At 44.6% G+C, this 21,619-nt stretch overlaps 1 protein-coding gene, 1 long non-coding RNA gene and 2 other non-coding genes across 5 annotated transcripts in view; 3 read left to right on the top strand and 1 right to left on the bottom strand.

Moving 5' to 3' along the window:
• Nucleotides 1-3,603: 3,603 nt before the first annotated feature.
• On the top strand, nt 3,604-20,451 carry LOC144265093 (uncharacterized). Of its 2 annotated transcripts, XR_013346176.1 has the most exons (5): nt 3,604-3,702; nt 4,841-4,925; nt 5,500-5,564; nt 6,608-6,683; nt 20,303-20,451. It is a non-coding gene; the product is annotated as an uncharacterized LOC144265093 (long non-coding RNA). The 2 variants fall into 2 exon arrangements; XR_013346175.1 differs by lacking the exon at nt 20,303-20,451 and having other exon boundaries at nt 6,608-6,840.
• Nucleotides 5,078-5,209, top strand: LOC144265477 (small nucleolar RNA SNORA13). Its single transcript, XR_013346293.1, has one exon. It is a non-coding gene; the product is annotated as a small nucleolar RNA SNORA13 (small nucleolar RNA).
• On the top strand, nt 6,210-6,343 carry LOC144265478 (small nucleolar RNA SNORA13). The gene has a single exon (XR_013346294.1). It is a non-coding gene; the product is annotated as a small nucleolar RNA SNORA13 (small nucleolar RNA).
• EPB41L4A (erythrocyte membrane protein band 4.1 like 4A) overlaps nt 20,083-21,619 on the bottom strand; it is a 218,902-nt gene continuing 217,365 nt past the window's right edge. Inside the window, exon 23 of the mRNA XM_077817308.1 lies at nt 20,083-20,211. Coding sequence (XP_077673434.1) covers nt 20,083-20,211 — 129 coding nt within the window. The remainder of the gene's footprint in view (nt 20,212-21,619) is intronic.

The raw sequence follows: 21,619 nt of genomic DNA on the forward strand, positions 1-21,619 counted from the left end.
CAGGAACAGAAGAGATACTCTCTCTAGCTTCTGAGAGGGAGAGACCTAGCTGCAGGGACCTAAGCAGAGTCCTAGATTGGAGAGGGCTGGGGAAGGGCCTGGAGAGCTCCAGCCAGGAAAGCCCCAGGCTGCGGCCTAGCATTAGGCCCAACAGGTACTGGGGTTGCAGGGGACAGCCCAAGGTTAGACAGAGGCAGCAGGTCTAAATCTAACCTTGCCTGTGATGAGTGGCTCATACTGCAGTCTGCTACAGGGGCTAGATGGTAACTGGCAGGAGCCTACAACTGAGGTGAGGTAGGGATAGTGGGTGGGGGGTTCCCCTGGGAGGGGCAGCACCCAGTGAAAGGGGCACTGCCAGGGGGCAGCACCCAGTGAAAGGGGCACGGGAACCAGCAGCAAGGCAAGACACTGGCCTGAAGAGGGTGCTCCGGAAGCTGGAATGCTAATTCCCTGAGATGACTAGCAGGAGGCGCTGCCGGTGAGTCTGCGCCCTGTGACACCATCCCTCTGTAGTTAGGCGCTGCCGAAGCACAGTACCTGCTGCACTGTACTTCAAAGGAGAAGGTTGGCTATGAACCCTAGACATAATCACCTGCTAGCATTACAAGCACTGCACTCCTAAGCATAGCAACAAATATTAGTGGGTTTCAGCTTCAAAATGCTGCCTCAAGGCATCCCTGATCCTTATGGCCCTGTGCTGTGCCCCAGTAATAGCCCTGGTCTCTGGCTGTTCAAACTCAGCCTCCAGGCGCTGAGCCCCTGTGGTCCACCCCTAAATGAAGCTTTCATTCTTCCCTTCACAAGTATTATGGAGCGTACAGCACACTGCTATAAGCATAGGAATATTGTCATTGGCCAGGTCCAGCTTCCCATAGAGGCAGTGCCAGTGGGCTTTTAAATGGCCAAAAGCACACTCAGTCATTCTGCACTTGCTCAGCCTGTTGTTGAACCACTCGTTTCTGCTGTCAAGTTGCCCTGTGTATGGCTTCATAAGCCATGGCATTAAGAGGCGGGGTCTCCCAGGATCACAATGGGCATTTCGAATTCCCCTGCAGTGATCTTCTGGTCCGGGAAGAAAGTCCTTGCTTGCAGCTTCCTGAGCAGGCCAGTGTTCTGAAAGATGGGTGCATCATGCACCTTTCCAGACCAGCCTGTGTTAATGTCTGTGAAACGCCCACAGTGATCCACAAGTGCCTGGAGAACCATTGAGAAATATCCCTTGCAATTAATGTACTAGGTGGTCTGGTGCCAGAATTGGAATATGCGTGCCATCTGTTGCCACTCCGCAGTCAGGGAAGCTCATTTGTGCAAAGCCATCCACAATGTCACGCACGTTGCCCAGAGTCACGGTCCTTCAGAGAAGGATGCAATTAATGGCCCTGCAGACTTCCATCAACACAAGTCCAACAGTCAACCTTCCCACTCCGAACTGGTTAGCGACTGATCGGTAGCAGTCTGGAGTAGCCAGCTTCCACAGTGCAATTGCCATGTGCTTCTCCAATGGCAGGGCAGCTCTCCTTCTTGTCCTTGCACCGCAGGGCTGGGGCGAGCTCATCCAGAGGTGAAAGTAAGCCAGTCCGGTATGCTGTGCTGCACTGGACCGGCTTCCCCAGGCTGGCGATTTAAAGGGCCCAGGGCTCCCTGCAGCGGCCGGAGCCCCGGGCCTTTTAAATTGCCTCCTGAGCCCACTGCTGGAGCCCTGGGGTAGTGGCGGCAGGGCTCCGGCAGTGATTTAAAGGGCCAGGGGCTCCCCAGGGGTAGCGGCAGCAGCTGGGAGCCCCTAGGACTCCGGCGATTTAAAGGGCGTGGAGCTCCATTGTGGTAGCGGTGGCCAAAGCCCTGGGCCCTTTAAATTGCCCTGGGGCTCCCAGCCGCCTCTGCATCTGGTAGCTCCGGTGGTGATTTAAAGAGCCTGGGGCTCACCACCACCGCAGCCAGAGCCCCAAGGCCTTTAAATCTTGATTTAAAGGGCCCGGGTATTTAAAGGCCCCGCCTCTTCCGGCTGAGGCCACGTCCCCTGCTCAGGACTCCAGCGTACCGGTAAGTCCTTTAACTTACTTTCACCCCTGAGCTCATCACACAGTCCCAGGAATGTGGCTTTCCTCATCTGAAAGTTCTGCAGCCACTGCTCGTCATCCCAGACGTGCATCACGATGTGATCCCACCACTCAGTGCTTGTTTCCCGAGCCCAAAAGCGGCATTCCACTGTGATCAGCACCTCCGTGAATGCCACAAGCAATCTCATGTTGTAGCTACTATGCAAGGCGAGATCAATGTCGCACTCCTCTTGCCTTTTGTAGTTTAAGGAATAACTCCACTGCCGCTCGTGACGTGTTGGTGAGAGCAAGCAGCATACTGGTCAGCAGTTCGGGATCCATTCCTGCAGCCCAAAGAGGCAGGACATGCAGTACACAAACGGTTGAAAGATGGTATCAAATGTGGCCAGAAGCACAGGGATTGTTGGGATGCAAAGCAATGCATCACGGGGCATTGGCACAGGACCCAGGATGCCCCGCGACCCCCTCCACCTTCCTACAAGTCTTAGCGGCAGAAGAGAATGAGGTGCTCTGTGGGATAGCTGCCCACAATGCACCGCTCCGAATAGCGCCGCAAGTGAGATGCTATTGCGGAGGCAGCTGACAGTGTGAACACACAACAACTGTTTCCCTTCAGTGCTTTCTGAGCTGCGCTGTAACTCTGCCAGTGTAGACGTACCCTAAGGCAGCGCTTTCATGTGGCTTGTGTAGTCACATCACAGAGCTGGCAGAGAGCTCTCCCAGCACTGTAAACCCTCCCCTCCCCCCCGCCACAAGGGGAGTGGCTCCCAGCGCTGGTGCACTGTCTACACTGCCACTTTACAGCGCTGAACCTGGCAGCGCTCAGGAGGGTGTTTTCACACCCCTGAGCAAGACAATTGCAGTGCTGTAAAATGGCAGTGTAGACAAGGCCTAAGATTAACGCCTCTCAAGTTCGTCTAGCTTGAGTGGGGAGCCCTCAGACTCCGAAACCCCACCTGAGCGTCACCGTGTGATTGGTTTAACAGCACGGATTGAGCGTTTGTATTGCAGCACATTGGTCTATACCTAAAACTTAGGTCCACCCGGCTACGTTGCTCAGGCTGTGAGAGAAATGTCCTGCCTGTGCCACACAGACACAGAAAGAAAAGGAGGACTTGGGGCACCTCAGAGACTAAGACATTTATATGAGCATAAGCTTTCGTGAGCTACAGCCCACTTGTTAGTCTCTAAGGTGCCCCAAGTCCTCCTTTTCTTTTTGCGACTACAGACTAACGCTGCTGCTCTGAAGCCTGACACAGACATAGGTTGCCCTAACCACCCCGTAGACCCAGCAGCGAGGTCAAGGGAAGAATTTTCCTTCGCCCGAGCTCCTGCCCGGCCCCTCCAGGGGGGTGGAGTAACGTATTTACTACAACCCCCGCCCCCCTTCCCGGTGTGGTACACTCCCCTCCCTCTCCCCCTCCTTCCCTGTCTGTACGAGGCGCTGGTACCGTCGGGCCCCCTCTCGCGGTGGTACACGCCGCCCCTCCCTGCGGAGTGGTTTGTCCGGCTTGGGGCCTGCTGGGAGCGGGGGGTGGAGTCTCTCTCTCTCTCTCTCTCTCTCAGGCGGGATGGGTCTGGAGGTGCCGGATGGTTGCTACTTGGCCGCCGGGCCGGTCGGTTTGGGAACAGCAGCGGTCTCCTGGTGAGCCGGCCGGGCCAGAGCCGCGGGGCAGGGGGCGCGGGGTTCGCGAGCAGAGGCGGGGAAGCCGGGTCTGTAGTGGGGGGCGGGGCGAGGAGGCGGTTCACGCGCCATGTGATGTGGGTTGCGGGGAATCTGGCTGGGCCTCGCGGCGCCTAGCACCGTGCACGAGCCCCCGCGCCCTGTGCGTCCAGCGCGCGCCCCTCCAGCCGAGACTCCGCGTCCCGTGACCGTGGCTGGCCTGGCGCGAGGCCGGTGGGCTCGGTCCGGTAGGGAAAGGGAGCGGCTCGGGGCCTCGCGCCCCTCGCAGCCCGGCCGCGCTATGGCCGCTCGGCCCCTCGGACGGCCGCCCCCGCAGGCCCAAGCGTGTCCCGGGGGAGCTGTTGGGTCGCAGCGGCGTGACTGGCGGGCTAGTGCCGCTGAGCCTGTCTCGTGCGGGGGGAGCCGCCGCCGCCGCCGCTCGTGTGACTGGGGCGCGGGTCCCAGCGGCCATCGTCGGGCGGGTCCGCGTGGATTTTGGTACGTGCTGCCGGCCCAATGGCTGCTCAGCTCCGCGTGCTTTCCCTGGCTTGAGAGGGGTGCACGTGCAGGTTTGTAACTAACGCAGGCCATGTGAAGAAAGCCAAAAGCCCTTCCTCGCCGCGCTAGGTGTCTCGGTTGTGCGTGCTCGTGCTGCCTGGGGAACAGCAACGAGTAGACTGATAAATCGCACGTGCTCGACCCGGGGTTTGGTGGGGTACTGGGAGATCTGTCCAATTTTGTAGAGGTGAAGGCTACACCTTTTGGAAGACTGGGTTTTCTGCATCCTGTTTTTTGCATCCATAGCTCACATTCCTTAAAGTGCTCTGGTTTTGGACTGTTTTTTTCACTGCACAATGCACCTTTTAAATCAGCATGGTCAGTCATGGGCAGATCACACAATTCGGAGGAGGGAGAAATCCTTCCGTTTTGTAGAGCAGCCTCCTTCCTAAGGCTAATATGAAATGTGGCTGAGTCTTCTACATAATCACTGGCTGCCAGAAGAGCCCTATGAAGCTAGAGGCATCGAGGACAAAATTTACTTATATACAAGACTAGTTTGACTTTAAATTGATCTGTCTGACATTTGTTATATTTTATCTTTTTTTCTCCTGTTTTTCAGATGTAGCCAGACAGTGCCCATTGATGCACTTTGCTTAGTTGACAAATACCGCTTTACGAGAAATTGATATGACGGTTCCTGAATGGTATGATTAGTTTTAATGGAGTACCTGACATTTGTATATAATTCAAAAATTTACTTCTAAATTGGTCTTTTGGAGGTGACCATTTGTTTATATGCTGTTAAGCTAGGTTTTTCACTGAGAAATGAAATGATCACTTTACAAATTTAAATATTTGCCTTTGTGTTACCCATTCACTATCTCTCATAGTGAACGTGGTGTCAGAAAAGGCATACAAGAACTCTTGCTGAAATTGTTGTGGGAGATGGTTATGTACCTTTTCTCTTCTCAATTCTGCAAGGACAGAAAAGTTGATGTTTGAGTGGTAGGCATGAGCAGCCTTTAAGGTCAGAAGAGACTGTCATGATCCTTTAGTAGTAGTATGACACCCTGAACATTGTGGGCCACACAACCTCACCCACCCCCACTATATCCTCCCTTCAGTATTGTTTTTCTTATCATTATAATGGATATCAAATTAATCTCTTGGAGCTTGCCAGAATTTTGATAAACAAAAAAATCCAAGAAAGTGGTGATGGGTGGGGTTGGAAAAATACATACATGTTCATTGTACTAACTTGTATTTGTTTCTGTTCAGGGGAGAAAATGAGTCTGAATGAATAGAAGACTACAGTTTCTGTACATACGGCATTGTATACTATGGTAAGATAGAAATGTGTGTGTGCTTTTGAATTCAGTGTCTACGTTGGTTAAAGTGAAAGGTTCCATTTGTATACGGGTAGTACCTTTAAGTCTTATTCCGTAAACGCTGATTATTTGCTAGCAGATTGTCATGTCTATTTAAAGTTTGGTGAACACTTTTACTCTACGGAACTCTAAATCTGTGATTTTTTTTTTTTTTTTGTAATGCTTAATTGGTTACTTAGCTTCTAAGGTCACGCAGAATGCTCCAGTGTCCAAGGATCATCTAACTTATTTTTACTTATTAAATGTTCATAAGTATCTTCCAAAACTGAAATTAGTTGCAGAATATTGGTGCACAATGTCATAAGCTAATCAAACTTCAGGCAGTTGTCTGGCCTATTGCCCCAAAGCTAAATTGCAGCAGTCAGAAGTGAATCATAATAGCTTTTTCTAGTTTCCGCTGGAAGCGAATTTTTTTAGTTGTCTTGTTCTTATTTGCATTAAACTACTTAAATAACACTACAAATAACACGCACAAAATTTTTTTAAAAGTACTTTTCTTCCTATAACTTCCAGTATAACACTTTTTTATATTTCTTGACTAAGGCTAGTTCAACTGGCATACCTTACAACTAAGCATTTTTTAAGAATATATAGCATTCTTGCCTTTGTGTTGCCCATTCATTTTTGTTACTAATGTTTGTGGTGTCAAGAAAGGCATAAAAAAAGTCCTTCTGCAGCATTATTTGATGTTGGGAATTAATCTCTCCCATGATTCTGCTGTATAAGGGACAGTTTTGTGACAGCTTCTATTGTAACTAAATTTAGAATGGTGCTTGGAATTAAAATAGATCCGAAGTCCTGCTTAATGGAGCAGGGAATTTGGTTTAGGAATTAACCTCTGAAGATACTTTGAAAATGCCTTTGCAGAGACTTAACTGTTTCAAAGCTGAAACAAAACCTGAGCTTGTGAAGCTATTTTCTACCACCCTAGAGGATCTTGCAGATTGCTAAAGAATAATTTAAACATATCTCATCTGATATTCAATATTTTTTTTCAGTAAATATTTCTACAGAACCAGCTCGAGTTCGGCAGCATTTCTTCCACCAGAAGAATGTTCTGGAAGAAATATACAGGTAGATGAATTTTAAAAACATGGAATTTGTAAATCTTAAAATCATGGTAACGTATTACAAGTGTGTTCACAAGAAGACTCAAGTAGCTTTTAACTATATGTGGCAGTGGTGAGGGAATGGTCTTGTGTACTAAAAAATAAAGACTATATATTTTTAATTGCTGCATTTGTTGAATTTTTCTAAGTACCACCTTCTCAGTTAACTAAAATCAGTTCTTATACTGAAGAAATAAAATATTGATCCTGATTTACTAGTACATCTACCATGTATTTATTTGGGGTGAGTATCAAGTTAGTCCATTAATACTGAACCAGAATAACTAATAAATGGTGATTGTTATTGCCAAGAGTATAGGGGAAACTTTTTTAACACTTGAAGTGACTGGAAGTACCTTGGTTTTGATCGTGTGAGGAAATATAAATTGTTCAGCTGTTCCATTTGAAAATCTTCACTTTCCAAGTTGCATTGCTTATAAAGCTTAATTGCACTTATACACATTCAAGTGTTACCTGAATGTAGTAGATCAGTGTGTCTTTCACCATCAATCATAGGCTGTAATCTATACCTTCACCTATTAAAAGTAGAACCAAATACACAATGCAGAAGTTAGTGGTTGGAATTTCTACCGCTATTCAGGCTGAAAGACTTATGCTTTCATTGTACCATCAAGTGACTTAATTCCCATTTCTAAATACTATGAAATCAAAAATTCCATTCTTGATCAGGCAAATATGTAATGGTTAACTGTGTGTCTTATTTCCAAATTTGCCTCAAGGGAAGACTTAGACAAGTCTAATTTAGTGAAGCAAGATGTAATTATTGGATGCAATGGAAAACTTGGGGATTATATTAGGGATTATATTAATTCTCCAGAGATACCATCTGTTCAGAATTCTCATTCCTGGGTCTTTGATTCTTCGAGCAAGACTATTGATACTCCCCTAGCCCTTAAGGGTTGCTACCTCTGAGGGAAGCAACATTGGAACACAGTGCAGGCCCCCTACTGGCTGTCAGCGGGCCACCTACTGCTGAGTAGAAATGATCTCCAAATATGTCATTTCCTTAACTTTGATAAGCAAAGGAACTCCGCTCAGAGGCTTAGGACTTGTCTATACTACATAGTTTTGTCAGCAGAACAGCGAAAGTGTACAAACTGAAATGCTCCTCCCGCTGATATAACTCTCCTGCTATGCCAACATAATAAAACTACCTCGATGAGCATCATAGAGCTTTTTGCAATGTAGTTAGAACAACGCAGCCTCAGTGGAGATGCCCTAATTGGCCTCCAGGAGGTATCCCACAATGCTCATGACGGCTCTGGTCAGCAGTTTGAACTCTGCAGTCCTGAAGGTACACCGGTATGTACCTTCCCCATCTGCATTCCTCATGGGTTCCTGGTCCTTCTCAGTACCCCGTGCACTCCACCCCTAGGGACTGGTTTCTCAATGAAAGCTGGAGTTACACCCAGCTGTGAGAGCCCTAATTGCGAGACTGACCAAAAGTTTGTTTTATATCTGGTTATTAAACAAGTCTGTTTGTGACATACATACATCCTCAGTGCTAACATTGAAGCAGAGTGGCTGTAGGTAAGAATACTTGCTTAGTACAATTAATGCTCAGGAAGCAAGCACTACATTCAAAGAATAGAGTTCACAGGTGAGGTCCTCTACTCAGTCCAGGCCAAAGCGTTCTTACCAAAAGCCAGATTCTAGACGCTGAGCTCAATCAGAGAGAGCCTCAGAAAACATTCCACCACCACTGCGAGGACCTGCCTGAAGCTCCTGGGGCATGTGGCATTGTGTACATAAATTGTAAAGCATGTGAGGCTGCAACTCGGACCGCTTCAGGCCTGGCTTGTGACAGTGTACCAACCAGGCTAGGACTGGCTGGACAGAGTGGTCACACTTCTCCCTTTGGTGATCAATTCCCTCTTATGGTGGTTGGACTCAGGGGTGGTATATGCTGGTGTTCCATTCAGGAGACCACAGCCATCAATGTCTCTAGTCTCTGGTGCTTCCAAACTGGGATAGGGAGCTCACCTAGGGCCCCTCAGGACTCAAGGCCCCTGCTCCCAGAAAGAGCTCTTGCTACATATCAGTGTGAGAGAACTCAGAGCAGTGCATCTTGCTTGGCAAATGTTCCAGCCCCACCTGTAAGACAAATGTCTGTCGATGCTTACAGACAACATGACTGATGTTCTATATCACTGGTTCTCAAACTGGGTCAGGACCCCATTTTAATAGGGTCGCCAGGGCCAGCATTAGTTGCTGGGACTTGGGGCTGAAGCCTGAGCTCCACCCCCACCTGGGTCAATGGAGCTCTGGCTGCAGCCCCTTCTCCCCCCAATTGGGGTGGCAGGGCTTGGCCTGCTGCCCCCTTACCCTCCATCCCAGGTAGCTCCAACCCCAGGAGTCATGTAACTTGGTCAGAAGAGGGGTTGTGGTGCAATGAAGTTTGAGAACCCCTGTTCTATATCAACAGACAGGGTGGAGCATGCTCCTTTCACCTATGCCAGGAAGCCTGTGAGAATTCTGCATAACCTACTCAATCCACCTCAAGACTTCCTACATTCCAGGGGCCCAGAATGGGTTAGTGCCTTATCTCAGTAGGTCCTTTGCCAATCATGAATGGTCCATTCACCCAGATGTTGTGAGGTACATTTTGCAGTGGAACTCCCCAGATAGACCAGTTTGCAACAAAACACAACAGGAAGTGTCTACAGTTCTGCTCCTTTCATGATCACAGTCTGGGCTCGCAGGCAGATGCGTTCCTTCTGCCCTGGAAGGACCATCTTTTCTATGCATTCCCATCTATTCTGCTTATACACAAGGTCCTGCTGAAGTTCAAGGGGTAGGGGTTGAGTCTGATCCTGATAGCACCAGCCTGTCTACCAACATTGGTCCACCACCCTCCTGGAGCTCTCAATCAGAAAACCAATCACCGTACCGCTACTTCCAGACCAGATCTCCCAGGAACACGGACGTCGCCTTCATACAAACCTTGAGTCCCTCCATTTGATGCCCTAGAAGCTCCATGTCTGAACCCTTCGGAATTAGTGTGCTCAGGCCTGGTTCAGGAGGTTCTGTTCGGGAGCAGAAAGCCATCCACCAGGGTCACGTACCTGGTAAAATGGAAAAGGTTTTCAATCTGGGCAGGGCAGAAGGGGATCTTACCCACTCGAACATCGATACTGTGTATCCTGGACTATTTGTTACATCTAAAACCGCAAGGGCTGTCGGTGTCTTGAATTAGGGTGCACCTGGCAGCTAGTTCAGCATTCCATCCGGGTGTGAGCGGTAAGTCCATCTTCGTTAACGCGCATTGTAGCTGTTTTCTGAAAGTACTGGACAGGCTCTACCTGCAGGTGAGCTAGTCAATCCCACCTTGGGACCTTAACTTGGTTCTCTCAAGTCTCTCAGGGGCACCGTTTGAATCCTTGGTGACATGCTCTTTGCTTTGCTTGTCATGGAAAGTGGCCTTCCTTGTAGCCATTACCTCAGCCAGGAGGGTCTCAGAAATCAGGGCCCTTACTTCAGAACCACCCTACACGGTCTTCTTCAAGGACAAGGAGCAGCTGCACCCCACCCAGCTTTCCTCCCAATGGTGGTGTCTGAGTTCCACAAACAACCATGACATTTTTCTTCTCATCTTGTTCCCAAAGCCGCATGCCAAAAGCCAGGAGCAGAGGCTCCACTCGCTAGATGTCAGGCGGGTGCTGGCCTTCTTCATAGATAGGACCAGATCTTTTAGGAAGATTTCTCAGCTCTTTGTGGCAGACAGGATAAAGGGCCTCCCAGTCTTGGCCCAAAGAATTTCTTCATGGATTACTTCTTGTATTTACACATGCTATGATCTGGCGAAAGTCCCTGCTCTGGCACTGAGAGCACATGTCACGAGGGCCTTCTGCGGCATTCGGGGCACAGGTTTCCGTCAATGATATCTGTAGAGCGGCAAGATGGTCTTTAGTCCACACCTTCACAACCCACTACGCCATCACACAGCTGGCTAGAGATGATGCTGTTTTGGCAGAGCTATGCTCTCACTTGCCACTGAAATCTGAACCCACCTCCATCATCTGCTTGAGAGTCACCTACACAGGAATGGACATCAGCAAGCAATCAAAGAAGAAAAAGCGGTTAGTAACCTTTCTGTAACTCTTGTTCTTCGAGATGTGTTGCTCATGTCCATTCCAAAACCTGCCTTCCTACCCCTTTGTTGGAGTTACCGGCAAGAAGGAACTGAGGGTGTGGTGGGTTGGCAGGCTCCTATATAAAGCACCATGAGGGCGTGACTCCAGGGGGTCCTGGAGCCAACTCGATGGATATCACTTTGGGAAAAACCTTCTGGCGACTGTGCACGTAGCACACATACACTACCTAGGAATGGACATGAACAACATATCTCTAACAACAGTAGTTACGGAAAGGTTTTTTTCTGGTGTCCTTGTGCCACAGAATTGAGGTGAGCTCTGCACACAGTTCCAAGATGGTGTATTTGCGCATCCGAAAGTTTTTCAGCCACTGCTCGTCATCCCATACATGCATCGCGATGTGATCCCACCACTCAGTGCTTGTTTCCTGAGCCCAGGACCGATGGTCCACCATGACAAACTATTTCGTGAATGCCAGCAGCAATCTTGAATAATTTGCTTCCATGGCAGACAGCAGGGCAGGCATTACAGATTCACTCTGTTTCGCATCTCCTGAAATACTGCAGGACCAGCTGCATTGTGTTCATAACGCTCGTCACCAGATTAGTCAGTAGCTCAGGGTCCATGCTGTTAGGCAGAGAGGGTGGGCACACAGTTTACAAGGGCTGTTGAAGAAAAACGGCATGAAATAAAGTAGGAAGCTCATGGAACGATGGGATGGAAAGACCTGCATCTCTGGAGGACGAGCACGTCCCCATGATGCACTGTGAACTCTTCCTAGCAGCAGAGGGTGATAAATTGCAGTGGGATAGCTACCTAAAATGCAACACTGTCAATGCAAGAGCAACGACTGTGGACGCACTCAGCCGACACAAGGAGCATTGATGTTGTTGATTGATGTTATTAAAGCTACTTATGATCATTGACATAACTTAAGTCAACTTAACTCTGTAATGTAGACATGGACTTAGCTTCATTGGCTATTGAACCAGCTCTTCATTAGGTTCTAAAGGTGGCCTTTCATTAATGTAACTTTTCTTTATGGTAGTTATCCACATTAGTAAAGCCTCTACTTTTGTGCTGCTATTTTGCAACCGTTACCTGGCTTCAAATGTAGGCACTTCTCTTAGTATATTAGCAATGTTCTCTGTGCCTTGATTCTCCCTTGCTGATATTCTGCTGCCAGCTTTGTTCTCACTCTAGCTAAGACATTCTCACAGGTAGTTTTATAGATCAGGAATTATCCATTGGGGACATCAGAATGTATTTCTTCTCCATCCACCTGAATAAGAATTTATCATTCTGCTCATTCTCAGAAAAACAGTGTTAGCAAGGAATGATTTTTTCATCCAGTGGAGGGAAAATTAGATACACCTTTACAACCACTCCCTCAGGTTTCAACTTTTTCCGTCAGTGTGAGAAGGTGCCTTGTATCATTCCTCTGCCCCCCAAGCAGATCATGTTGCTTTGTCATAACCCTATCTTAGCTCCTAAGAAGGTAGAAAGCTGTAGATGTTGCCTCTGATGTTCTACACAGCCTGCTCAAAGATGCCATCTACCAGATATGCAAATCTGCGCCTTTGTGGCCTAGTGCATTTGGGCCCAAATGAGTCTCTTAACTGCCCTCTGTAGATTGTTTGTTTGACCACGTTCTTTTTCCCAGACTTGAAGAAGAGCTCTGTGTGAGCTTCTGTTTCATCAGTAGAAGTTGGTCTAATAAAAGATAAACCTCACCCACCTTCATCTGTCAGTCTAAAAGAGACTAATTCTGTCAGGTAAACTTGGTAACTAATTTGACCTATCAGAAACTAGCTGAAGTTAGACCAGTGTTTCTGCAGCCTCTTGTCACTGGATTGTTACAAGGGTTAAAACTTCTGAAAACTCAGGATAGGGGGGAAAGCCGTTTTCTTGTTTGGGACACTAATGTGTTTCTTGTTCAAAAGGAGCTATCCGCTTTGTTGATCTATTTTTGTGAGCTTAAGTATTTCAACATTTAAGGTAACTTTCCTGGGGACTTCAACTCAGAATGAGCTTCAGGCCCCTATTGACTGACCCAACCTTACAGTAGACTTTACAAGAAAAAAGTGATGCTGTAGATTAATTGGGAATGCCTCTCTAATATGGTGTTGATACGCTCAACTTTGTGAGTCTCTGAGCCTGCCAGCATTCTTCTCATGTCCATTCCTTATGTATGACATCAAAAGGCACTTCTCTTTCAGGCAGACTGAAAGCCTTTAAAATGGTCACTCCATTTCGTGTCTTTTCCTACTAGCAAGCTTGACAATGTTATTACTAGAGAGCCTTGGCTAAATGCATGTCCAAGGGTGTTCCTTTTTTTTTTTTGATTTGGGTGGCCTGACCTTGGAAGCAATGTCAGGATGTGTTACCAAGTCCTCACGAGTGGATCAGGATGACCTGCTCACAACAAACATGGTAAGAAAAAAGATATATGGAGTAGTTATTTATGTGGCCTTTTCTCTTCTTGATCTGGGAGCTATATAACAAGACTGAAGTTCCCTTTTGTGGTAGTATGTACTGTTTCTTTCATCCATTGCTCACTCTAGTACCAGTTCCCTGAGTACTTAGTGAACTTTTGTCCTTGAAGTCATCTTCACTGTAGTAAATAAGCTTTTTCAAGTCTGTACTTCTATGTCCCCACAGATTTTATCTTTGCAGGATCTTTCAAGTAACATTTCTTACACTGGTACGGTTCACAGTACACCTTTCTCTGCTGTTGCCTTTCCTCTCACTGAGGAAACATGCTTTTGCAAACCATGCAGGAGTGGGAGAAGGCTGGGACCCTAAAAAATACAAGCTCTTCCTACTCAGTAAGAGGAGAAGCAGCACCTGCAAGATAAGTGCAGCTAATAGGATACTAATAGTTAGGGCTCCACTCTATCAGTGAGTAAACCAGCTGGACTACCCCCTAGCCTGAAATAGTCAAACTTTCTAAAGCCTGTTGTCTGGTAAGCCTGACTTCTGAAAGGGCATGGCCTTTTCCTTCTACTTGATCTGTCAGTTTACTCTTACAGGCTCCCTAGGATCTGACATTAACTTTTAAAAACTTGGGCAGTGGAGGAGAAATGGTCTTCAGCAGCCATCTGAAAAATCCTGAGTGGACAAAAGTGTATTTTAATGTCTAGAGCAAGAATTCCTAACCTGGATGTTGCAGCCATATGGCTGGAAGTCACAACTACCTTGCCCTTCCCCCATTGTTTGATGGACGAGGGAGCCTGGTATCGAAAAGGCTGAGAACCCCAGGAGAAGGAGAGGGCTCAGTAAAACAACACTGTCTCACCACCTTTGTTCTTCTAGTTCTCATTTGGATTCATAGTCTTAATACCAACAAACCACATACAATATTTTTTCAAGCCGGTGTAACTTGATTGAAGGTAGACTTAATAATGTAGTAAGAGTAGTAATGTAATTAATAAATGAAAACAGTCAATATAGATTAGTGGATGACATTTTCTTTCTTACAGCAAATTATTGTTCTTTGTACTGTCTAGAGTCTCATGACCTGCAGAGAGCTTGCTCAGTGATCTTACCATGTATACCAGTATGTGTTGTGACAAGTATTTTCTCATTCAGCCTATTATGCTTATCAGCCAAACGGGAGTAAATACATTCTGATACCTGAAGACATCTCACCATTCATTTGGATGGCACCTTGCCAAAGCCACTATTGTAAGGGAAATAAAAGAATATTTTTTGTATTTAGCTGTACTTAAAATCATCATTCAGATTGTTACATTGTCAGGACTCAGGTGTAAAACCCATTCAGCAAAGTCACTAATTGCTTGTAATGGTGATAATTTCTCTAGTGCCTATTCACTGTTCTTCAAGTTGTGGAAAATCTCTTCCTTTTAATTCTCATGGGGAAGGCAATTGCCTAATCTGTTCTAAGTGGGTTATACCTCCCCACCATAGCGGGTAAGGTTACTACGCAAGAAATACGGGAGGAAAAAGGAGAACATGCCTGTTGTGTTCAATTACAGCTAGGCTTAAGGAGCATTGGTTTTTTGGCCTGCCTCATTAGGAGCAGTTTGAAGTTATTTTACGCTGGTTTAATTTTCTGATACTGCCCCGTGGTGTCCCAAACTCTTGTGGTGATTCTCTAGTGATGACTCGAGCTTCTCTGATAATCCTGAACATTTAAGTATAGAGGTGAAGGCCTGTGTTTTTCATTAAGGTCAAGCCCACAATTAACAGGCAAGTAATTTACATTCAGAAATTCAATCTATGTAAATTACTCAAATAGCTTGATGACCAGTCCTGACTAGCCCAAACATACTTAACATAGCTATTGGATGGATTATAGTATTGTTTGGCTGGTTATGTATATGTAGAATTGAAAAATCACACTATTGTAAATCAGAGGAGAAGGGTACCACACAGTAATCTATCAGATCACATTATATTTCTTCAAATTCTCACAAGAACTGAAGCCCATGGAAATGTTTGTGTGGAAGGGTGGTGATTTCCTTTCACTGTATTAGCTATCAAGGAAACAGATGTAGGAAGGAATTAGGGGCCAGAGTCTTAAGGAGATATGTCCTTGATTTACCAAAGAAAGCCAAGCAGCTTGATTTATGAAAAATCACATATATTATATTTTAGACCATTCTTTCTGCATTGGGAAGATAGTTCGATGCTGTTTAAGCAATGGAAACTTCATTCTAAGAGTGTAAAAACATTTACTGGCACCACTTTCAGCTACTATGGAATACATTTTCTCTGGTGAAGTTATATCCCCAAGTTGATTTTTAGTTGGCATTACACAGATGTTACCATCAAATTAGTCAGTGATTTTCTTCTCATGTAGTGCAAATAATATACGCAACATGCAAGCACAAAATTTACCATAAAAGTTAACAGGTTTACTTGATTTTAAATAACCTGGACATAAGTTTTGACACTGCCACCTATCAACTCAATTTAAAATAAAGCACACAGCTGTTTCATGGATAATTTTTAACTTTGTATACATACAGTATATACTTCACAGTTTGATCTGAGATCTTGCATGTATTTTAAAACAGCCATCTTTATCATTAGCTTTATAGTAAAAGTTGTCCTGAAATCATGAAGGAATTAAAATTCACTCCATCTTGATTTGCATCTGAGTTCAACTGTACAGAGATGGTTGGCTTGTTTGGATATTGAACAGAAAAAATGATGTAATGTTTTTGGGGCCAAGAGCCCAAAAATACAAAGAGATTAGCCTAAATAAGAGTTGCAGATTAAGAATCTGAATAAGAGCTACATGGATATACAGAGTGGCATACTAACTGTAATTTCCTCTTTATCCAAAAGGGAGAAGACTGTCAGCACATAAAGTTAGCTAGGTTTTAAAGGATTATTTAAAACAAGCTATGACTAAGATGGCAGCTAATGAGAAGTAAACATGGTACACATTAAAACCTGTTAGGTACATTAGAAGTACAGTTGAAACAATCTTCAGTCAAAAATGAGGTACATAATAATATGCACACCTTATAAATGAGACTACAACTACCAAGAAGCATAAATGAAAAAATAGCAGAGGCAGACAGCCTAGCATTTCTGACACGTAGTAGAATAAATGAAATACCACAATTTCTTGCTGTGAGTGCTTAGAAACTATACAAAACCCATAAATTACACTAGACAAGAAAGAGAGAGTAGGTCAAATGTGTGGGAATAGCTTTGTACACACAGAATTCCATAGACTGTGAAGAGTGCCAGGATGTGAAATGTGTGCAGATACAAAATTCAGGTCATAAAAGTACAAGTACTGTATAGTAATAGGGATGTTTTACCAGACTATATCTCAGTAAAGAAGTCAGAATGTTGAGAAACATCAGGGAAGTAACAAAATACCAGTAATAATGGGCAATGAATAAACATCACTGCAAACACGTTGTGGAGAATTGCTCCTTGGAACAGCTTATTCTTGAACAAACAAGAGGCGAGGTGTACCTTGATTTACAGTACATTCCTGAATTAATTCCTGTGTGTTACTCAGGATTAAGTAGGGTTAGTCATAACATAATTTTGATATCCTTGGAGCATTCTAAGAGGTGGTACTATGACACAAAACTTCAAGAAGGGGGATTTTTTTGTAATGTAGTTATTTGATTCATCAGAAAAGTAGTATGCTGACAGTGGTATTGGGTCCTGTAGGCCATCAGAATGTAAAACAGAACAATGACTGTCTCCATCTGTATTGCCAAAGAAGCAGATTGCAACAGTGAGAGATCTTGTTAAACAGCCTTTAAAAACAGTTGGACCAAATAAAAACAGTTGGACCAGGCAGTGTAAACAAAGCTGAGCCACGTTTAAAAACTTTTTAGCCCAATTCTATGTGACTGCCAGTCTAAATGAGGTTCAAAAAGCATAAGGAAACTGCAGGGGAACTAAATCGTGCTTTTATATTAGTCTTCACTACAAAGGAAGAGAGAATATTTAGAGCCCTGTGAATTATTATTTTTATAACTTTGCAGGGTTTTGGGGGAATTTCATTTTACTGTGGGAAGCCTGGGGGGTGGGGGGGAAGAGAGATTGCAGAGTGAGCCCGCCCTGCATGCAGCCGGCGGCTCCTTTCCTCTGGGGTGGGCCAAGCTCTGCTCTGGGCATTGTGCCCTGGCACTTAGGGTCACATCACCACTTAGGTTTGGCCTGGCTGCCCCTCTGATAGTGGGGGGCAAGAGGGCAGCAACTGAGCCAAATGGCAGAGAGTCAAAGCACAGGTCACAACGCCCAGAGTGGGAGGGCTGGGTCCAGTCCCACAGGACAGTTAAAACCGCTGCGGGATTTTCCATTTTTATTTTACAGGCTGTTTTTTGTTTAATTTTTTTGTTATTTTGCACTTGCAAAAAAATACTGGGGACTGGTAATATTTATCCCGGGATTACTGTTCACAGGTAGTGAAGGTGAAGCAATGTCAAATATAGAAATACTGGGGAAAAATTAGTAGCAGATTTGACTGAAATTCTATGGGAGTAGTGATTGTGTGATGGTATAGTACTTACCACAGAGTGAATCTGATCCTCATTAGGATTGACACAGTACAAACAATATTGCACTGGATGGCATTAATCATTCTAAAGGAACTAAGAATTAAGAATCTACAAATATTAAATCTGGTCAGAAAAGAGGATCTTCTCTTCCCTTCCCCCCTGGCCCCTGAAAGTTTCCATTTTTGGCCAAAATATTTTGCTAAAAGATTATAACATTTCTAATTCAAACTGATGCCACAATGCATTGCACCGGGAATTGTAGTTTAGGGGCCTTGTACTCCCATTGTCCTCTGTGGCAGGCTTTCTGGCTGGACTATATTTCCCATGATGCACCACTCACTCTCCTTTTGGTGAATGGAGAGGACATACTATGGGAGTCTTTGTACCTCAGGTTTCAGAGTAGCAGCTGTGTTAGTCTGTATTCGCAAAAAGAAAAGGAGTACTTGTGGCACCTGGTTAGTCTCTAAGGTGCCACAAGTACTCCTTTTCTTTTTGTACCTCAAAAACTCGTCTCTTTCACCAACAGAAGTTAGTCCAGTAAAAGATATTACCTCATCCGCCTTGTCTCTTGACAGATTAAAATTAGTCTTTCCCAAGCCTTCTTATGAAGTCCCTCTCAAGAGGCGCTTGAGGAAATTTGGTAAGTGCAGGATAAGAGGTAAAGGTCTGTTATAGATTAAAAACTGATTTAAACAATAGCATAGAAAGGTAGGGCTAAATAGCCACTTATCAGTATGGAAGAGTAGACTGTCTGAGCAAACTGTAGAAGAACAAGTAGTGTACAATGTGGTTAGTCAACCTCTGCCAGACTGTTGTTAGTGGGGTGGCAAATATATACTCAGTGCAAAATTACTTACAGGCCTGGGCAGGATTTTGCTTGACTCCATAACAGCCTAGCTGACACAGGAAACTGGTTAGCACAATAGTAGATGAAATTCAATGTAGACAAGTGCAAGGTAAAGCACATTCAAAGAATCAATGATGGATTCTAAATTAGACGTAACCTGCTAGCAGAAGATCCAGGCATCAGTGAGAACAGCTCATTGAAGATAATATGCTTAATGTGCAACAGCAACCAAAAAAGCAAGATGTTACACTGTTTTACAAAGGGAATATAGAGTAAAAGATGCCACTAGATAATTCAGTGATATTGTCTTCACTTTGCATATTGCATTCAGTTTTGGTCATCTCATCTCAGAAATGAGTGAGCAGAAGAAACGGTCCAGAGAAGGGCACTGCAAAAGATTCAAATTATTGGGGGATTTCATACGAGAAGAGCTTAAAAAGACTAGGTCAATGAAACCTGCGCCAAAGAACCAACTCTGTTAGCCAACCCCATCTTAGGTAGCCACTTTGAAGTGTTTCCAAGATTTATAGTACAATTTTGTCCAGCCAGCATTTATAGTCTGTGTGTACTAGGCAATCTTATTACACTGGCCTTTGGGCCATTCAAGACATTTTTCACTGTAGTTTTCAAGGGCCAAAATTAAGAGGATATGTGGTAGGGGTATATAAAATAGTCAATAGTACAGAGAAGGCTAATCAAGTACTGTCTCAATACAAGAGGATATTTAAAATTAAAAGGCAACACATTTAAAATTGGTGAAAGGAAATCCATTTTTACATGACACTCAGTGCCACAAGATACGATTGTGGCAATTATCTAAACATGGATTCAACATTTATATGAACAAGAACAGTGTCTGCAGTTGCATTAGGCTAAAATAAACATAAGAGCTATTATGTTTCAGGGTATAAAGCTGATCATCAGATGGAGTCAGGAAGAGATTTCCTCACTATTATATAGTATTGCACAATTGGCCAAGAATATTATGAAGGCTTTACTGCTTCCTCTAAAGCATCTGGTCTTGGCCTCTTGGAGACAGGCAACTGAATTAATTAGACCGAGGTCTGATCTGTCATGACAATTCCTCTGTTCCTCTTTTGAAAATATAGTATCTGGCAATTGTTGAATTGTATTAACACTTTTCCTTCCAACTGTCTAACCAGTCAACTTCTTTGCAATCAAGTAAGCAACTGTAATTGGAACCAGTGATGAAAACAGTGATCGCCCTTCAGGGCAAGCAGGTTGGCGTTTTTAATTTAAGAAAATTACCACCACTCCAGTTTACATTTTTCTTCTTTCCTTATGACAAAGAAATATTTTACAGCTAAAGAGTATCTGAACTGTTGTGTAATTCCCAGTTTCAAAGGAACAGAATCCATTCACCGTCCTCAGTTATGGCAATCAAGTCTCTATCTTGAGGCGTGATGCATATACAGTTTTTATTGTCTTTGCAGCGTGTTTTCCATCCAGGCTGTTAGTGGATATCTGAGATTTTTCTTCTATCAGGCTATCTTTGGACCCATTTCGCCTCTGAAGAGAACAAAGACAAATTAAAAATACACTGTTGAAAATATAATGAAAAATTAAAATATTACTTCCTTCATCTCTTCCTTTGCTACAGGCTTAGCCTCAATCCTGCACTGGGATCTGCTACTCTAGAGCCCCTCAGAGTCGTGTTGGAGTCAATGGAATTCCTCAAGAGCACAAGAACCAAGCACTGGATCCTTATGCAGGACTGGGGCTTAAATATTAAAAATAGAACTGGTTGAATTATTTAGTGTTCCTTTCAAAAATGCTATGATGTTTCTTTGTACAGTGACTCCAAGAAAACAGTGAATTGTTACAATTGTGGCAATAATCAGATATAAATGATCCATCAACATTTAGCAGAATGGGATGGATATTTGCTTACTTCAAAGGCAGGTGAAATGTAGGCTTAAGGATGTGACAACTCTGATTCACTTACTTATACCAGCATTGTAGGAGAATATTTGCATTTGATCACAAACCAAAACTACTTTCCTTTTCTCTCCTTTGGCCCAGGCCAGGATACTTCTGCCGCCCCTCCCTGTTGCAGACACCCATTACATGCTTGTTCCTGCTTGCCTGATCCCTTCCCTCACCCCTATCTGTTGTCCCTTGCAGTTGTTTGGATTCATAGTCTATATTCAGCAAATACCAAGACTAAGTTATTTGCTATTTGGCCAATTATTAAAAACATGCATTCGTTAGGCATAAATGACCTGGCAGTGCTTGTTTAACTGATGTGGGACACCGCAGTGCTGCTAACTCCTTCCAGGACAACAGATTCAAACCAAACACTCTTAGATCAGAGTGTAAACAAGTCAACATACTAAATTCCTGAGTATGCAAAAAATAAATCTGAAATTCTCATTATTCCTTAAGGACTCAATCCTGCAAGGTTAATATTTACCCTGTGAAGAATTCATACTTATTGTTGAACTGTTCTTAATTCTTATTAAGAAAAATCAATCTTTTTAAACATTGTTTAGCCAGATGAGATGTTAAAAAAAAAAACAACCCACTGTGACGCTGGCAGGCCAGGTGCCAGCTCATGCCAACATCCCCATGTCTCAACAGACACATAGCTGGAATCTGTTTGGCATTTAGTGTGTGAAGCTGTGAATGCTTGTAAATTGCTGCATGCATTAATCTCACTTGTAATATCTGTATTCCATATTATAATGCAGTGGATGTACTGTGAGCCTCGGTGATCATATGAATCGCCACACAGGAAAGAGACATTAATTAGTGTGAAGCATAGGTGCCAACTTCTCCTGGCGCCAGTGGGTGCTCACGCCCCACCCCCCAACTCCACCCCTGCCCTGCCCCCTCCTGCCCCGCCCCCATTCCAATCCCTTCCCAAAAGTCCCCACCCCAAGTCTGCCCCTACTGGACTCCTTCCCCAAATCCCTGC

Source organism: Eretmochelys imbricata, chromosome 5 (assembly GCF_965152235.1).
Source record: "Eretmochelys imbricata isolate rEreImb1 chromosome 5, rEreImb1.hap1, whole genome shotgun sequence".
NCBI classification, from domain to species: domain Eukaryota; kingdom Metazoa; phylum Chordata; order Testudines; family Cheloniidae; genus Eretmochelys; species Eretmochelys imbricata.